The 15,419-nt window shown below is 39.6% G+C and overlaps 2 protein-coding genes and 1 long non-coding RNA gene across 5 annotated transcripts in view; 2 read left to right on the top strand and 1 right to left on the bottom strand.

The window, feature by feature from the left end:
* LOC147146029 (uncharacterized) overlaps positions 1-5,275 on the top strand; it is a 7,909-nt gene extending 2,634 nt beyond the window's left edge. The window contains exons 3-5 of the long non-coding RNA XR_015087110.1: positions 1-400; positions 3,428-3,534; positions 5,187-5,275. The exon at positions 1-400 is cut by the window's left edge and continues 162 nt beyond it. This is a non-coding gene — a long non-coding RNA (uncharacterized LOC147146029). The remainder of the gene's footprint in view (positions 401-3,427; positions 3,535-5,186) is intronic.
* Positions 1-11,318, bottom strand: part of prmt9 (protein arginine methyltransferase 9) — a 14,012-nt gene extending 2,694 nt beyond the window's left edge. Inside the window, exons 1-11 of one of the 2 annotated variants that reach the window (XM_086033238.1) lie at positions 11,174-11,318; positions 9,144-9,347; positions 8,872-9,020; positions 7,900-8,136; positions 7,637-7,804; positions 6,633-6,735; positions 6,398-6,507; positions 5,302-5,494; positions 3,343-3,526; positions 1,149-1,513; positions 96-418 (exon numbers count right to left, since the gene is read on the bottom strand). In XM_086033238.1, the coding sequence (XP_085889364.1) occupies positions 96-418; positions 1,149-1,513; positions 3,343-3,526; positions 5,302-5,494; positions 6,398-6,507; positions 6,633-6,735; positions 7,637-7,804; positions 7,900-8,136; positions 8,872-9,020; positions 9,144-9,344 (2,033 nt within the window). In that variant the 5' untranslated portion in view covers positions 9,345-9,347; positions 11,174-11,318. Of the gene's footprint in view, positions 1-95; positions 419-1,148; positions 1,514-3,342; positions 3,527-5,301; positions 5,495-6,397; positions 6,508-6,632; positions 6,736-7,636; positions 7,805-7,899; positions 8,137-8,871; positions 9,021-9,143; positions 9,348-10,363; positions 10,659-11,173 lie in introns of those variants that run through there. The other variant, XM_086033237.1, reaches the window with a different exon arrangement.
* arhgap10 (Rho GTPase activating protein 10) overlaps positions 10,476-15,419 on the top strand; it is a 52,905-nt gene continuing 47,961 nt past the window's right edge. The window contains exons 1-2 of one of the 2 annotated variants that reach the window (XM_086033239.1): positions 10,476-10,580; positions 13,188-13,363. In XM_086033239.1, the coding sequence (XP_085889365.1) occupies positions 10,498-10,580; positions 13,188-13,363 (259 nt within the window). In that variant the 5' untranslated portion in view covers positions 10,476-10,497. The remainder of the gene's footprint in view (positions 10,581-13,187; positions 13,364-15,419) is intronic. The other variant, XM_086033240.1, reaches the window with a different exon arrangement.

Genomic DNA, 15,419 nt, shown 5'->3' with positions numbered 1-15,419 from the left:
ACAAAATGGGAACTTTTCCAAATGTTGCAAAATAAGGAAGTTCAACCAACAATATGCCTTAAATGGTGACTGACTCTGCATTTGTTTTGCCTCACCTGGCCAGAGACGCCTTCTCCATCAGCTTCTGCCTGACAAGTCCACACGTCTCCACGCAGTCCAGAAAGATGGCGCTCCACAGTTTCTCGCACGAAGGCCTTTGTAGCGCACCCTGCTCGTCTTCGCCGTGATTGAGCCAGAATTCCAAGCTTCCCTCCGGAACACCGTTAGCGCGCGCAAGGCGTTCCAGCACTTCCTGTTGCTTGCTCTTCTCCACCGAGCTGTAGGCCTTCACCCCACCGTGGCTGGCGGCGATAAGTGACAGCATGGAAAAGCCCTCCGACACATCCAGAAAGTAGAGAGGGTGCGCAGGAAAGGCTTCCTACACATTTCAAATGACAACATATTATTTTCACATTATTTTAACGCAAGCCTAATCTATAAAACCAAAACATTTATGTATAATAAATCTGATAGTTTATTGTAATACAGATTTACTTTTTTTTTTTTTTTTTTTCTAAAACAAGGAAAGAGGAGCTTGAAACATTTAAATTGCGATCACAATAACCGCAATGACCCTTGTCTCCCTTTGACGCGTGTTTTTGGGCTACTCCCCCTTTTCGACGACGTGCGACGGCCACGATCCCGGAAGCAACTCTGGCCTTGGAGAAAGATCTCCGCTGCTCTCCCGACTACAGTTTGGCGACAAAAACAGGAACGAATAACAGATACAATTGACATTGACCGTACAGATTCGCAATGTACAGCATACATGTTTGAAAAGATGTTTCCACATGTAAAAATTACACCGAAAGCATACAAATTGACAGGTATGAAATTATTTTTCAAAATTAGTAAACTCTAACGCCTTTTGTTCACAATCGTATCAGGGCTCTTAAATGGCCCAAACATAAGGTGAGAGGAGTAATTGGTTTCTTAAATTAGTTTTTTGGGTACCCATATGAAGGTATGCCCTTTTAAAAACAATCCATTATTTATGGCAAATTGTCTTGCAGACCCCTAAGCTACGGCTCATGAACATGAAGTGGTCCCCGGACCATAGTTTGAAAACCCTGGAAATTCATAAAATCTAATTCCATGCAATCACATACTTTCCGAACTTGTGTGGGAATACCAGCGGGGTCCTCCAGGCTTTGAGATTGGGCCTTCAACTGGCTGATTAGTTTGGACAAGGCGCTGGCAAATCTCTGATGGTAGTCGTAATTGTTCAAGAGCGCCATTTCCGAGCACTCCAGCATACAGATGTCTTCGTGTTGGCGCGTTTGGAGCGACGCCAGCGCGCTGCACAACTCTACTTCTGCATTGGGGATGAAGTCGCCGGAGTCGCTATGCTCCGAACACGTGCCTAGATGGATCTCTTGACCGCCTCGCAACACTGCCATGCTGCACAGCCTTAGGTAGGCGTCCCGGCAGGACACTTCCACGATCAGCTCGTCACTGCCTTTTAGGAGAAAACCTGATGGGCAAAAATAAATGAATAAATTAATGTAATATATATATATTATATATATAAGTACATATATATATATTCTATATATATATATATATATATATATATATAAGTACATATATATATATATATATATATATATATATACATATATACATATACACATATATATATATATACATATACACACACATATATATACACATGTACACACATATATATATACATGTACACATATATATATATATATATATATATACATATACACATACATATATATATATACATATACACATACATATATATATATACATATACACATACATATATACATATACACATACATATATACATATACACATACATATATATATACATATACACATACATATATATATACATATACACATACATACATATATATATACACATATACATATATATATATACACACATATATATATACACATATATATATATATATATAACGAGAGAGAGAGGATTTGTGAAGTTTGAGATTTAAAAGGTCACGATAATACTGTGTCATAAAGAAAATTACAATTTATTTAGCAAAATGAGTTATGGTGCCGGTTATGTCCACTGCAAAATTACATACAATAACATACTATGATATAAGAATAATCTATTTAATATTATAATTAGACTGTCTCATAAAGATAAAGAATACCAAAAAGTGGTATTATAAAAAGTATTAGAAAAAATATGTTTAGCCTTTTGTGGCCATCAAGCTAGTGTTGACTGAGACATGGCAATGATAGAATTGTAAATGAAATGGAATTGGAGATCAGGACAAGTGTGAGCGGAAGGAGAGCAATGAGATTCAAAGGGATAGGGGGGCGGGGTAGGGTATGGTGGGGGATTCCTTCAGGAATAACATCTGTTCACGTCTTCATGTCAAGATGAGAGCAATATGCATATTTCATGATCGCTAAAGAGTGTCACAACCGATCACAGTAATACAAATAAATAACAGCGGACAGGAAGAAGCGGATGGAGTTGATTGACGTGAATGTTGACAGATTCCCATGACGACGACGACAGTCAAGTCAGCCGCCATCTGGAACATGACGAGCTGCGCATTTGACTGTATTTGCGTCATGACCACGTTCTGTTCTATACGAGGAAACAGTGCTCTCTTCTGATTGCAGGTGGGAATGCTTGTTAAATAGAATTATGTCACAAATTAAAATCAGTCCATAAAGTTTAAAAGACACACTCCAAACTAATGACAAACAATATCAGGGCCAACCGATATAGAGTTTATAGACCCTTTGAGCTGATGCCAAATCCGTATTTTGGCAAAATAAAATTCTGATAACTGACTAGTCAGCCAATTAATTAAAAATACCTGTGTATACATATATAAATAAAATAACTTTCTCTTCTCTTCCCTCAACACTTCCAACAATCAAGATATGAGTTACACACAAACCGTTTGATTGTTGTACAATACTATGTTGTATTTGTTTACGTTTAAATTAGAAAACATAAGTGCAAAAATCAGACACTTTTTTTTTGATGGGGGGGGGGTATCTTTGTCTTATTTTCCAATGTGTTAACATGAAAAAAATTAAAGAAAAAAAAACAATGGGAAATCAAAATTCAATCAAAATGAACACAATTCAAAATGGATGTGCTTTGTAGGCCTTGCTCTGTTACAAAGGTAACAGTCAAAGTACTTGTTCTTCCACGGGGGGACCACCAACTGATGTGAGACACCACCTGGCGCAATACCCTACCCCATGGATTTCTTTTTCCCCTAGAAATAACTGGTTGTGATTTGGCACTGTGCAATGAACAAGTTCCTGTTTTACCCTTGCTGGTGTGCTCAGGGTAGATGGCTTGCTCCCAGCAGGTGTCTTCGTGGGGTCCCGTTGACAAGCTGCCCTCTTCGTCCAGGTGCAGCTGGAACCACACCGCCAGTGCGTCGAGCTCGCCCTCCCGCACCACCTGCAGGCGCATCCGCTGTACCGGCCTGGAGCTCAGCCCCTCCAGCTCCTGCGAAGGTACGCAATATGTTTATTTTGAACTTGGAACCAGGGATCTAAAAGTACTACAAGCAGATCAAAACCATATAGGTCACATTTGGTGATAGAATTAATAGTTTGCAGGTTCACATTCAAATTCAAAAAGGTCATTAAAGTCAACTATTACGGTCCAGGTAAGGATTTAATACTTTTTCTGTCCTACATGTTTATTTGTTTGTTAAAGGTCATGTACTGGCCAGCATAATTGACCATGTCATTTTGAACTTATCAAAATATCAATTAAAAAATAGGAATGTGCTCGCTAAAAATTTTTTTTTCTTGTTTTTATTGGTCATGGTAATCCACAGAGCAATAGTCACCTAGTGGCAATTAAAGGTACTGATGGAATTATAAATTGCTGCATCATGTACAAATAAACATTCACAGTAATATCTGCCCCGGCTCCGGCCTCCCTGTGTGGAGTTTGCATGTTGTCCCGGTGCCTGCGTGGGTTTTCTCCGGGTACTCCGGTTTCCTCCCACATTCCAAAAACATGCATGGTAAGTTGATTGGACCCTCTAAATTGCCCCTAGGTGTGATTGTGAGTGCGGATGTTTGTTTGTCTCTGTGTGCCCTGCGATTGGCTGGCAACCAATTCTGGGTGTCCCCCGCCTGCTGCCCGAAGACAGCTGGGATAGGCTCCAGCACGACCCGCGACCCTTGTGAGGAGAAGCGGTATCGATAATGGATGGATGAATACTATTTGCTTGGTACAATGTAACAACTTAATGCAATCTAATTTAATTCAACGTATTGTTTTTACTGTACTGATGAAGTAAGCTAGGACTGACTCTAGTTTTCCAAACTAAAGTTCTATTGTCCCAAAAAACAACTTTTTTAGTCGTCATTATTATTTATTCCTTCTGTATTCCCTCTCAAACAAGTTATGTGCGTTGAGTTGTGACAAGGATAAATAACTTAGCTTGGCTTGTCTGCAGTCCAATTGCCCAGCTCGAAAGCGTCTGTGCTTGTCTGCTTGAATGATAAAGCCTGCCAGGAGCTAATGAATGAGGCAATCCCTGCAGGCCACCCATGATGCAAAATGTTTTGGTTCCAGGAGACCAACGGCAGTGAATTAATTATGTTTTTGATTATTAATCGGTGTCGTTTTTAGATCCCCGGCTCAGGGAGAGAGATTCATAGAAAACAAAACAACACACAGGGACGCATTAAATCGTCACCTGTTAAACCAATGAGTGAATTTAGGATGGTGAGAGTAAAGAATGTCTGGCTTCATCCAGATAAGCCAAATTCATGAGGTAAACAGAATCCAATTTTTTGACCATTTCATTCAAAAAGAAAATGTGGCAATGTTGATTACTGCGCTTTGGCATTTTTAAGACCTCTTGAAAAACAAATTAATTTAAGTGTCTTTGTAAGAACAATTAAGGCCTTATTTCTGGAAAGGTTCATTCAAGACTAAGGCAGCGGGTATATGAAAACCGTTACGAGTATCACTTTTTTTTAATGATATTTAGAATATTTATGTAAATGTTCATTCTTAATTTTTCAAATGATAACTTTAAGCAATAAGATCTGATTACTGTATGATAAATTATAAATCAAATGTAAGTTTTTTCCACTGTCTTTTTACTCCTCTAAAAAGAACGGGATTCTTTTTTTTTTGCTAGTGAAAAAAAAGGTGCGGATTCTACCCTTTGGAAGAATACTCTTCCACACAACACAAATAACAAACTGTGTCTCCTCGGCGGTTCTCATAAAAAAAGTGTTAAAATCTCAGCTCGCCTGCACGTTGTTGAAGTCGATGTGGAGTACAGTGAGCGGCTCGGTGAGGGCCGTGTAGCCTCCGGGCAGCCTGCTGAGTCTCTCGGTGGTGTACGGCTCCATGGAGTCGTCCGGCTCGGTGCTGCAGCTGACCGGACTACGCAGCTGCTCAGCCGCCGCCAATGACAGACCGCCCACCTCGGACACGCAAAGCCTGAACAACAACAACAACAAAAACTCACGCATTAATACTGGTTCCCATAACTCTTAGGCCTTGTTGCATTTTACTAGACTTTCAGCTTGTTTGTGGTTTTTTTTGTCCATATACAGAGTCTGTAAATTTAAAGGCATCAGACAAAAGAGGAAGTTTCATCTTCTTAAAATTAAATGCAATTATTCTTCTACTTCTTAAAATCTGAATTGTGTTATTCATTTGTTTTAATAGAAGGCAGTAAGCCAGTGATTCTCAAAGCGTGGTCGGAGGCTCCTTCTAGTGGTACAAGAAAAAAAAATGCTCAAGTACAGTTCAGTTGTATTTAACTTTTAAGTATAAAAAAATTGCATTACGTTTTAAGAACTGTTTGTTTTGGAACTTTTACGTAGGTATAATTTTAATTTAACTTCTTTGTACAATACATTTTAATTGAATCAAAAAGTAGTTGTTTTTTTTCCTATATTCAACCCAAGTGCAGTGTCAATTTTCAATTTTGTTGATGAACACAGTCATGATGGTGGTGCTTGGAAAGTTAAGTATTTTTTGAAGTGGCACTGTAAAATGTTTGAGAAACACCACAGTGAGCTATTAAACTGCATGAAATGTGTTCCTTGTCCAAAACTCAATCAATCATGCAAGCAGTAATCTACATTTTCAAGTGTTTAGTATTGGATGAAACCTATTTTAATCAAATTATATGATCCAATCAAACAGATAAAAAGGATTCGGGGAAAAAAAAAACAAAGTTGTATGTTTCAAGTGGCCAAACATGGACATGATGGAAGCAAAAGATTATATGTGAGAATTCAAAAATCAAAATTCAAAATGAAGCAAGGTAGAAACAAATCACACTGTACAGTTCTCAGATCAGAGGGATCACATTAACAATGTGATTTGGTTTACTTATTATGCCGCCGGATCTCCAGACACTCCACAGCCATGGCGAATACAGTAGCTCTGGCGGGGATGACCCTCCCAGTCGCAGAAGGGTCACTGGATGCAGTCTCCCCACGCTGTAACACAGAGCTGTTCTGTTCAACTTTCAAACATTTCCAGCTTTTTGCTTTATTAATGTGGCTAACTACAGCGAAAACTAAGGCAGCCGTTATCGTCGACTCCTGACTGCTTTTGTCGTTACCTGCGGAGGCAGTAGCAGGTGGTGCCAAGCATGGATGAGACTCTCAATGATGCCTTCTCCAAACAAGCCAGCGTCTACCGTCTCCGTCACCACCAGCGACACCCTGGCAGATCAACAAAGAAAATGGAGGGCGGGCGAGTTAGGAGGGAGGGAGTGAGGGAGAGATGTATATATATATATTTTTTTATATTGTGTTAGTAATGCCGCTAGATACTGTTTTCCTATTGGATGGCAATGTGCATTTAAGCTGCATCTGATTGGTCAAAGTCAGATAAACGCATACAATGTCATGTGAAAATGTTAACTTATTGCACATCTTTGCGATACACACATTGCACGTATCAATGTCACAACGACAATATCTTTTCGATATATTGTGCAGTTCTAACAAATGACAGTGGATCAGCTCTTCTCAAATATGAGGGCGGGCCCCCTCTGGAGGGGCGCAATGCGATACCTGAGGGCATGTGCGTAACCCGAGGGAACATGCTTTTTTTATGCCATACAACAATAAAGTGTACACACATCCACTACAGCGGGTGGCAGTGGTGCAGTCGGAGTGTGAGCAAGGATGACCAACGCGCAATGAACGACCAATCATAGCTCCCCTATATTTTGAGTTAGGTCATGTGACATTCGTAAGCTGAGCCGTGATTGGTCCTTACTTGAGGTCTGAGCAACTGTGATGTCATTGTCAGTGGACTGCAAGAGGCAAAATGGCCACCCCAGGAGACGCATACAAATTGATGGATTTTGCCGATTAATTCAAAGTGCACAAACGCAATATTAGTCCGAATACTGTGTTTAGACTAGTGGGGTCGCGTAGAAGATATTATTACAAAGAACATTTTTGACTTGACTTCCGCTTTAGTTGCATATTTTAGACCATAACACCGTTTTAACACAAATATATTTCCATTTTCTATACATTTCCAGACATGGAAATGTATAAACTCAAATACGACGTCTTTGCCATCCTTGCTTGAATACCTCTGTGTGTATACCTGTGTGGGATGTGCTTTGGCACTTCCATTTCCAGAGACTTCATGTGTAGGATCTTGATGCCTCCATCCATCCCATTGGCCGCCACAACTTCGCAGGCCAGCTCATACATAGTCTTGGAAAGCTCGCAGGCGTACACCTCGGCGGCCCCCGCCTTCTTAGCGCACATACTGACAATGAAAAGAAATGTCGGAATTGATGTTAACAATAAGCCGAAACAACATCACACCCAATTACAAAACATACTCTTGCGTCCGTATCTCACCCAAGGATCCCAGTGCCAGTACCTATGTCCAGTACGGTGGTGCAACCACCGCGCACTGCCTTCTGGATGGCCTGCTGGTACTTGCGGTTGCGCCCGTGATCGTTGAGCATGAGGAAGTGCCAGCGCTCCACCAGCCAGTTGGCCACACGATAGAAGTTCTCCCTGGCCTCCGGGAAGTCCGGCTTGAGCTTCAGGGCTTTGAAGAAATGGCCCGCCGCTTCATCTCGGAAGCCCATTCTGAATTGTTTATTAAAAAAAAAAAATGTTTTACAAGATATTTCATATCATAATGATGTCATTATTACTACATTGTTATATTTAAAATTGTCTAATATTGTTTTTATATACAACAAAACAATCAGCCAATTATTTAATGAGATCTTTTTTAAAATGCATTCTAATCCATAATAATAATAAAAAAAAACAAAAAACATAAATCTTGATCATGAAAACTGGATAAAAGGATGGAGCGATCCCGACTGAGCCGCTGCTCATTCTATTGGATGGGCCAATGCCATGCATGGCTTGTGTTACCATGACAACTAGGGGTGGGTGTCTCTCCAATGTGTCAGTAAAAAAATGCGGTGGATTTTCAATGGCAGATGCAGCACTTCTTCACCAAGCTGGCTAATTTCATGTCAGTTTAGTGTGCAGGTATATACAGGAACAGTCATGCAGACGCAAAAATAGAAGAGTTTCACATCTACTGTAAGTGGCTCAGTAAGATAAGTAATATTAAACATTTTGTACACAGGATAAAGAATATATGGCAGTGAGCATTGTTGGTTTTTCTGTCTACATGGGTTGTGTTCAAACACCCGTTGCCACACACATGCTATTTGTTAGCCCATCAATGGTGCTTTACATTTGTTAGCATTAAGCTAAGCTGCTAAGTGGACTTAAAACAAAGCCATGTAGGTTGTTTTAAATGCACAATGTGTAAACTGATGTACTTCAAAACGGAGAACATACCTGAATAAGTGCTCACCCATGCTGTTCAGAATGACCTCGTCTGCAGGGAAGAGCTCCAGTGCTTGCTCATAGCAGCCGAAGAGGTCCTGAATGCGGCCCGCTGAGTCCAGCTCTTCGGCCCACTTAAAGAGTGTGAAGCGGAAGGACTCCTACATGAAAACCAAGAATCAAAAGTATGAAGGTATCGAAGTCAGAATTTTGGAATCGTGACAACAAACACTTATTAACGTCTTTTTTGTTTTCGTTTTTTTCAGTGCGCTCACAGACATTACCCTCGCAAAGTCCTTGAACTCAGGTGCCAGGTTGAGGACCAGGAGGTAGTGCACGAATGCGGGACCATAATCTTGGCTGAAGAGGCACTGCTGGGCGCTTTCCAGGGAGCTGGACACTAGTTCATTCCTGGCCGGGTCCTCTCGGCGGCGCCTACGGGTTCTCCTGCCACCGTGCTTTGTCCTCGCGCTGGCATTCGGCATCCCCTGTGAAGATTGCAGATAGGGATGTCCCGATGATGCTTTTTAGGCAGCCGAGTTCGAGTCTTTCATTTTAAGTACAGTCGGTACGGAAAGTATTCAGACCCCTTGAATTTTTTCACTTTCTGTGTCATTGCAGCCGTTTGCCAAAATGTTTATTTCTCATTAGTGTACACTCAACACCCCATCTTGAGAGGTAAAACTGAAATGTAGACATTTTTGTTGCAAATTGCAAAGGAGTCCCTATCCAATACATTAAGAAAAAAAGAGTCTGTATCCGATTTTGCTCAAATTAATATAGAAATATACTAACATCAATGTGTACATGCTATATTTTGTTATATGTGTTTACATTATATGGACCATTCCACTAAATCAGTGCCAAGTGCTTTTTGTAATACTCTCCAAATAAATTCAAAGTTCTATTTTTGTTCCTCTTTTTTTGAGCACTAAATTTGATGATTCACATTTTGAACAACTCAATGTGTGTTGGTTCATCTCAACTTGTTTTATCATGGCCGTTTTTTGTAGCAAAACTCTTTGCGGGTTTTTAGCATAAAATTAGCAAATACAGGCACTATAGCCATGACATTTGCGGTAATTGAATGTTAAAATTAAACACAATACATATCAAGGTGCAGGACACTTTATAAAAAAAATATTTTCATGTAATTGCCTGGGAACACAATTGGCACACATTTGGTTGATTGGCCCATCTAAGAATGATCATAGAATGTACCTCTGTTTGGTACATTTGATTTATCCAATGGTAAATAATACATTTACATGGTTATTTATAGGCTTGTGCAGGCTAAAATGATGACCCCTACGCAGCTATGGATAGGTTTTCGTGGGTGCAAGGAGCGACGCTGTGAGGACGCATTGTGGCATGGACAGACTGATGCAGTACTGCAAAACCAAGTTATGTGTTGATGAAACACAAAAAATGATCTGAATAATGCGTCATGGACATGTATTATTTAAAAAATGCAACTCGCCACACGTCACTATTGCTGACTTACCGTGAAAGAGTTTAGATCACAGCCAGATGATCTCTGGAACGAGGTACTTGTCGTTTCAAACAAAAAAAAGTAAACAATACAAACGACGTTTTTGGTGACGTTTCAGACACGTTTTGCGTCAAAATGTGCCTTTAATGATAAGCCTCCGGAAGGCTCTTCTTCTCCAAGGAGGCATCTCGCAGACGGCTCAAGTCACGCAGAAAGAAACCACCGATACGTAAGGTTTCACCCAATTCAAATGCACTGGTTACGATGTAAACCGGCGCTAATAGCACTATTGAGCTAGTCGGGTCCGTCCGGTAAATCTGCTCGGCTGTTAAAACACTTAAGTGAACAGGGTTCCGCATCAACATGAAGTTTGCCTGACGGAAACGTATTTTGCATAGAAATATAACAATTCGAAAACTAAAATGAGAAATCGCCATGAATAGCACGTTGTTGATTCGTGTTTGACTTGAGATCTTTAGCTCTTAATACTTTTTCGATTTCATTTTAGTATTTCAGCTTGTTCGTGGTCTTCTTGCGTCTTTCACAGCGTTCATGTTTATTTTATTTTATTTTTTAACCCCTCAAATTCATGTTTTCAAAATGTGCAACCTCAAAAATTACTCTGATGATTTTTAAAGATTAATTATCAGTTTTTTTTCTTATTTTGCTAACACTGTCTTTCTACAACCTGTAGTAAAGTCTTTCTGCAGCCAACAGCCACATCTTAAATCAAAATGAACCGAATGTGTCAGAAAGGTTCCAGGACTGTTGTCACAAAGGCTATAATATTTAAAATTGAAATTGTGAGTTTTCACCATTCACCTTGTACCAGACGGCCAACCAGCATAACGTTTGTCTCAGTCAGTGCACGAGAAGAAACGAGAGCTGTGAATGAAGAAAAAAAAAAAAAAAAAAAACGCAATCCCAAACCTAGCTCCCTGGAATTTTTCCGACTACAAGAAGGCCGTGACGACAGAGCTGGAGGATCTCGTAAGAATCCTCCCAGGAATGCATGAAAAGCGTAGTTTTGATTTGAAAATGTATCATCTGTGACACCAGACCAAGAACCTTTCTGACAAACTGACACTCATTGTCCCCTCTTTTTTTAGGTGGAATTACCTCAAAATGAAAATCATGTTTAAAAAGATGTTAAAGACAAGATTCAAGAGAAAATACAAATCTAGTATATAAAAAAAAAAAGAACTGAAAATGAAACAGCCGGCTTCAATGCTGATGAGACTTTTAAAAAAACTTCCTACTTCTATTGAACATATGCATCTGATACAAATAACTAAACCTCATGTTGCCTTTCTTTGTTTTTTTATATTATATTATTATTGTAAATATATTGTTATGTACATGTTAAAAAATATATATTTATTTACTCCATCGTGTGCGTTAAGCCCTAAAACAGGCCTACGCTCTTTAGGAAATGAATTTTGAATAAAAGAATTGTTCCCTTGTGCTGGGATCACATCTGCTGGGAAAGATAGAAAGAAATAGAAAGAAAAACAACAAACAAATAACAATGTTGAAGTTTTGAGTCTAGATTTAACCTTATTTGACCCAATTTGTATGATTTGATCAAGTACATAATCACGAATTTAAAAAAAGTATAGATTCCATGGATTTCAATAGGACAAAAGCGTCATGATTGAGCCAAATTAAAGAACAATTAGATATAGTATATTATTGATACATCGAAAGAGCTGTAGTTTAATAAATCCACAGACAATGATCGTTTTATTGTTTTATTTATTGCATAAATTAAATAAATAAAGGGTTAATTTGGCGGCACGGTGGTCGACTGGTTAGCACGTCCGCCTCACAGTTCAGAGGTCGTGGGTTCGATCCCGGCTCCGGCCTCCCTGTGTGGAGTTTGCATGTTCTCCCCGTGCTTGCGTGGGTTTCCTCCGGGTACTCCGGTTTCCTCCCACATTCCAAAAACATGCATGGTAAGTTGATTGGACTGTCTAAATTGACCCTAGGTGTGATTGTGAGTGCGAATGTCTGTCTCTGTGTGCCCTGCGATTGGCTGGCAACCAATTCAGGGTGTCCCCCGCCTACTGCCCAAAGACAGCTGGGATAGGCTCCAGCACGCCCCGCGACCCTTGTGAGGAGAAGCGGTATGGATAATGAATGAATGAAGGGTTAATTTGGGGACAGATTTGGATGTCCCATACTCCTCGACCAAGAGATTTCCCCGTAATTCTATCAAGACGTCGCATTAGCTAGCTCATAATAAGACATTAGGGTATTCGAACCGAACACGTGAATTACGTTGGAAGCCTGAACATCATTAAGACTATGACTAGTTTTCTTTCGTAGTTTTTTTCTTCTTTTCTTTGGGGGTGGGTCGTCTTAATTCATAATGTTGTTGTATTTTATTGATACTCAAATTTGTTGAGTTGCCGTGCAAAAGCGGAAGTGTGAGGCATTACTTTTTCCAAAAAACGCTGAGCACTCTTTGGTCGAAGTTTCCCCCTACACGCACGCAGATGTCAGCAGAGTTTCTCAATCTGTCACTTTGCTAGGTGGGGTGCGTTTGTTGAGGGCAAAGAAAACATGCACGCGGCAGCTTTCTGACAACCGCCCTGGAGTGGACTTCTTCTACCGATTCACCTCGTTTCTTAACAACACCTTGCCTCACTTTTGCTAGCTCCCCTTTGCTCTTATAAAATTGACAACTGAAGAGCAAGACTTGCGCGCGCGTCATACAAGTAGTGAACCATGCTAACCGACGTTAGCCGTTCCCAAGCTAACTAGCTATGCTGCTGAGCCTAAAAGCTTAGGTTTGATCCCGGATTTGACTTTTTTTTCCCCCCGCTTCCAAAAGAAGCCGAGAAGCATACGGAGACATGGGACTTCACCCGCTGGAATTCAGCGAATGCTATCTGGACAGCCCCTGCTTCAGGGAGAAGATTAAGGCTCACGAAGCGGAGCTGGACAAAACCAACAGGTTCATTAAGGAGCTGTACAAGGATGGCAAGAACCTCATTAACGCCACCAAACGTGAGTCTACTGTACTTGTAATGGTCTGTCTGGGCTCCCTGCTTGATTGGTTGTCTTATGGAAAGGTGTACTCACAATGCACAAGGCTTGCAGAACACCCCTCCATACCTGTATAAATACAGTATGTTTGGCTGATGTGAAATGCAATGAAGCAGTTTAGATTGCACCAAGAAGTTTCTATTGCCCAAAGGGACTTGATGCAGTCACTTTCTCAATAATAGGAAATGTGTTTTCAAACATGTTGACACTTATAAGACAAAATTACTTGTCCTGTTTCTGTCGCAGTATTATTCGCAGTAATATTCCATTTATGCATGAAGGTAATAGACAAGGATGAACCGAATGTGTCAGAAAGGTTCGAGGACTGTTGTCACAAAGGCTATAATATTTAAAATTGAAATTGTGAGTTTTCACCATTCACCTTGTACCAGACGGTCAACCAGCATAAAGTTTGTCTCAGTCAGTGCACGAGAAGAAACTAGAGCTGTGAATGAAGAAAAAAAAACAAAAACGCAATCCCCAAACCTAGCTCCCTGGAATTTTTCCGACTACAAGAAGGCCGTGACGACAGAGCTGGAGGATCTCGTAAGAATCCTCCCAGGAATGCATGAAAAGCATAGTTTTGATTTGAAAATGTATCATCTGTGACACCAGACCAAGAACCTTTCTGACAAACTGACACTCATTGTCCCCTCTTTTTTTAGGTGAAATTACCTCAAAATGAAAATCACGTTTAAAAAGATGTTAAAGACAAGATTCAAGAGAAAATAGAAATCTAGTATATAAAAAAAAAACTGAAAATGAAACAGCCGGCTTCAATGCTGATGAGACTTTTTAAAAAACTTCCTACTTCTATTGAACATATGCATCTGATACAAATAACTAAACCTCATGTTGCCTTTCTTTGTTTTTTATATTATATTATTATTGTAAATATATTGTTATATATTGTTGACACTCGTCCTTCCCCTCTGTATAATGGATGGTGTGAAATGTGATGAGGTAGATAAGATGATTTCATCATAACAGAGTCTAGTCTAAGGCGGAAATATTTTTTTAAAGTCTTAATTGCATTTGCCATTTAATGTATGTTTTTTTTCCAAGGTCCTTTTCCCATGTATTTTATTTTTTCACAAACACAAGCACTAAATTCATCTGTATTACAATAAACAATATTACATTTATTTTATATAAATGTGTTGGTTTTATAGGTAGGTAAGGATGGACAACTTAATTCGTTGTATAAAACTCGAATATATATATATATTTTTTTACGCCCCCCCCCCTCGGAAGAAGAAAACATTTTGCGCCCATCCCAACTCTCCGCCGTAACTGTATATATCTCAATTGTCTTTAAAATTGTTATAAATACTCTTGTGGCCTTATTAACATTAAAGAAGAGAATACAATTATAGATCAACTTACAACTAAAAATAGCTTTATTAACCTTTTTTTAGTCTATAACAGTCGACGTATCTCCTTGACCCTTTCGTTTCACCTGGTACTCAGGGGACCGATTGTCTGATATGTTTCAATTCTAAGTTTCCTCCAATAAGTTTTTGCAGACAGAAATTCTGAGGCATTCTTCTCGTTGATGCGTCAAAATTACACAATTTCAAACGGCGTCTCTTGCCCTAAATAGCGCATGTTTAACATTATTCATGAGAAGAACAGTGTGGGCAGTAGAGTAGATCATGTGCTTTAGTTATCAGTTGCCTTTTTTGTCAAGCTATTTGTCATGGGGGTTTTTAGAGGCGTTTGAAATGGTTATTCCATGTTTTTTTAGAAAATTTGACAATGCTGGTGGTCACTTGGTGCTGACATTGTTTATTTTTTTTAAGGGACACCGTGTCTTACTAAAAGTGCACATTGTTACTTTAACAGCAGTTGTTGCTGTGTTTTGTAGCCTCTGATGGTGGGATGCTGTGTCGCTGCTGTCGCCTATTGTAAAAACATATTAAGTGTTATATCAGGTACTTGGAACTTGTCTCGAGATTCTTCTCTAAACTTTTACGCCAAGTTCAACTAATTAAACAAAGTAATAAGACGATGATCC

This window comes from Filicampus tigris, chromosome 6 (genome assembly GCF_054856515.1).
Source record: "Filicampus tigris isolate MCC_2025a chromosome 6, RoL_Ftig_1.0, whole genome shotgun sequence".
In the NCBI taxonomy this organism is placed as follows: domain Eukaryota; kingdom Metazoa; phylum Chordata; class Actinopteri; order Syngnathiformes; family Syngnathidae; genus Filicampus; species Filicampus tigris.
The sequence above is the reverse complement of the archived record's forward strand: the minus strand, read 5'-3'. Positions and strand labels throughout refer to the sequence as shown.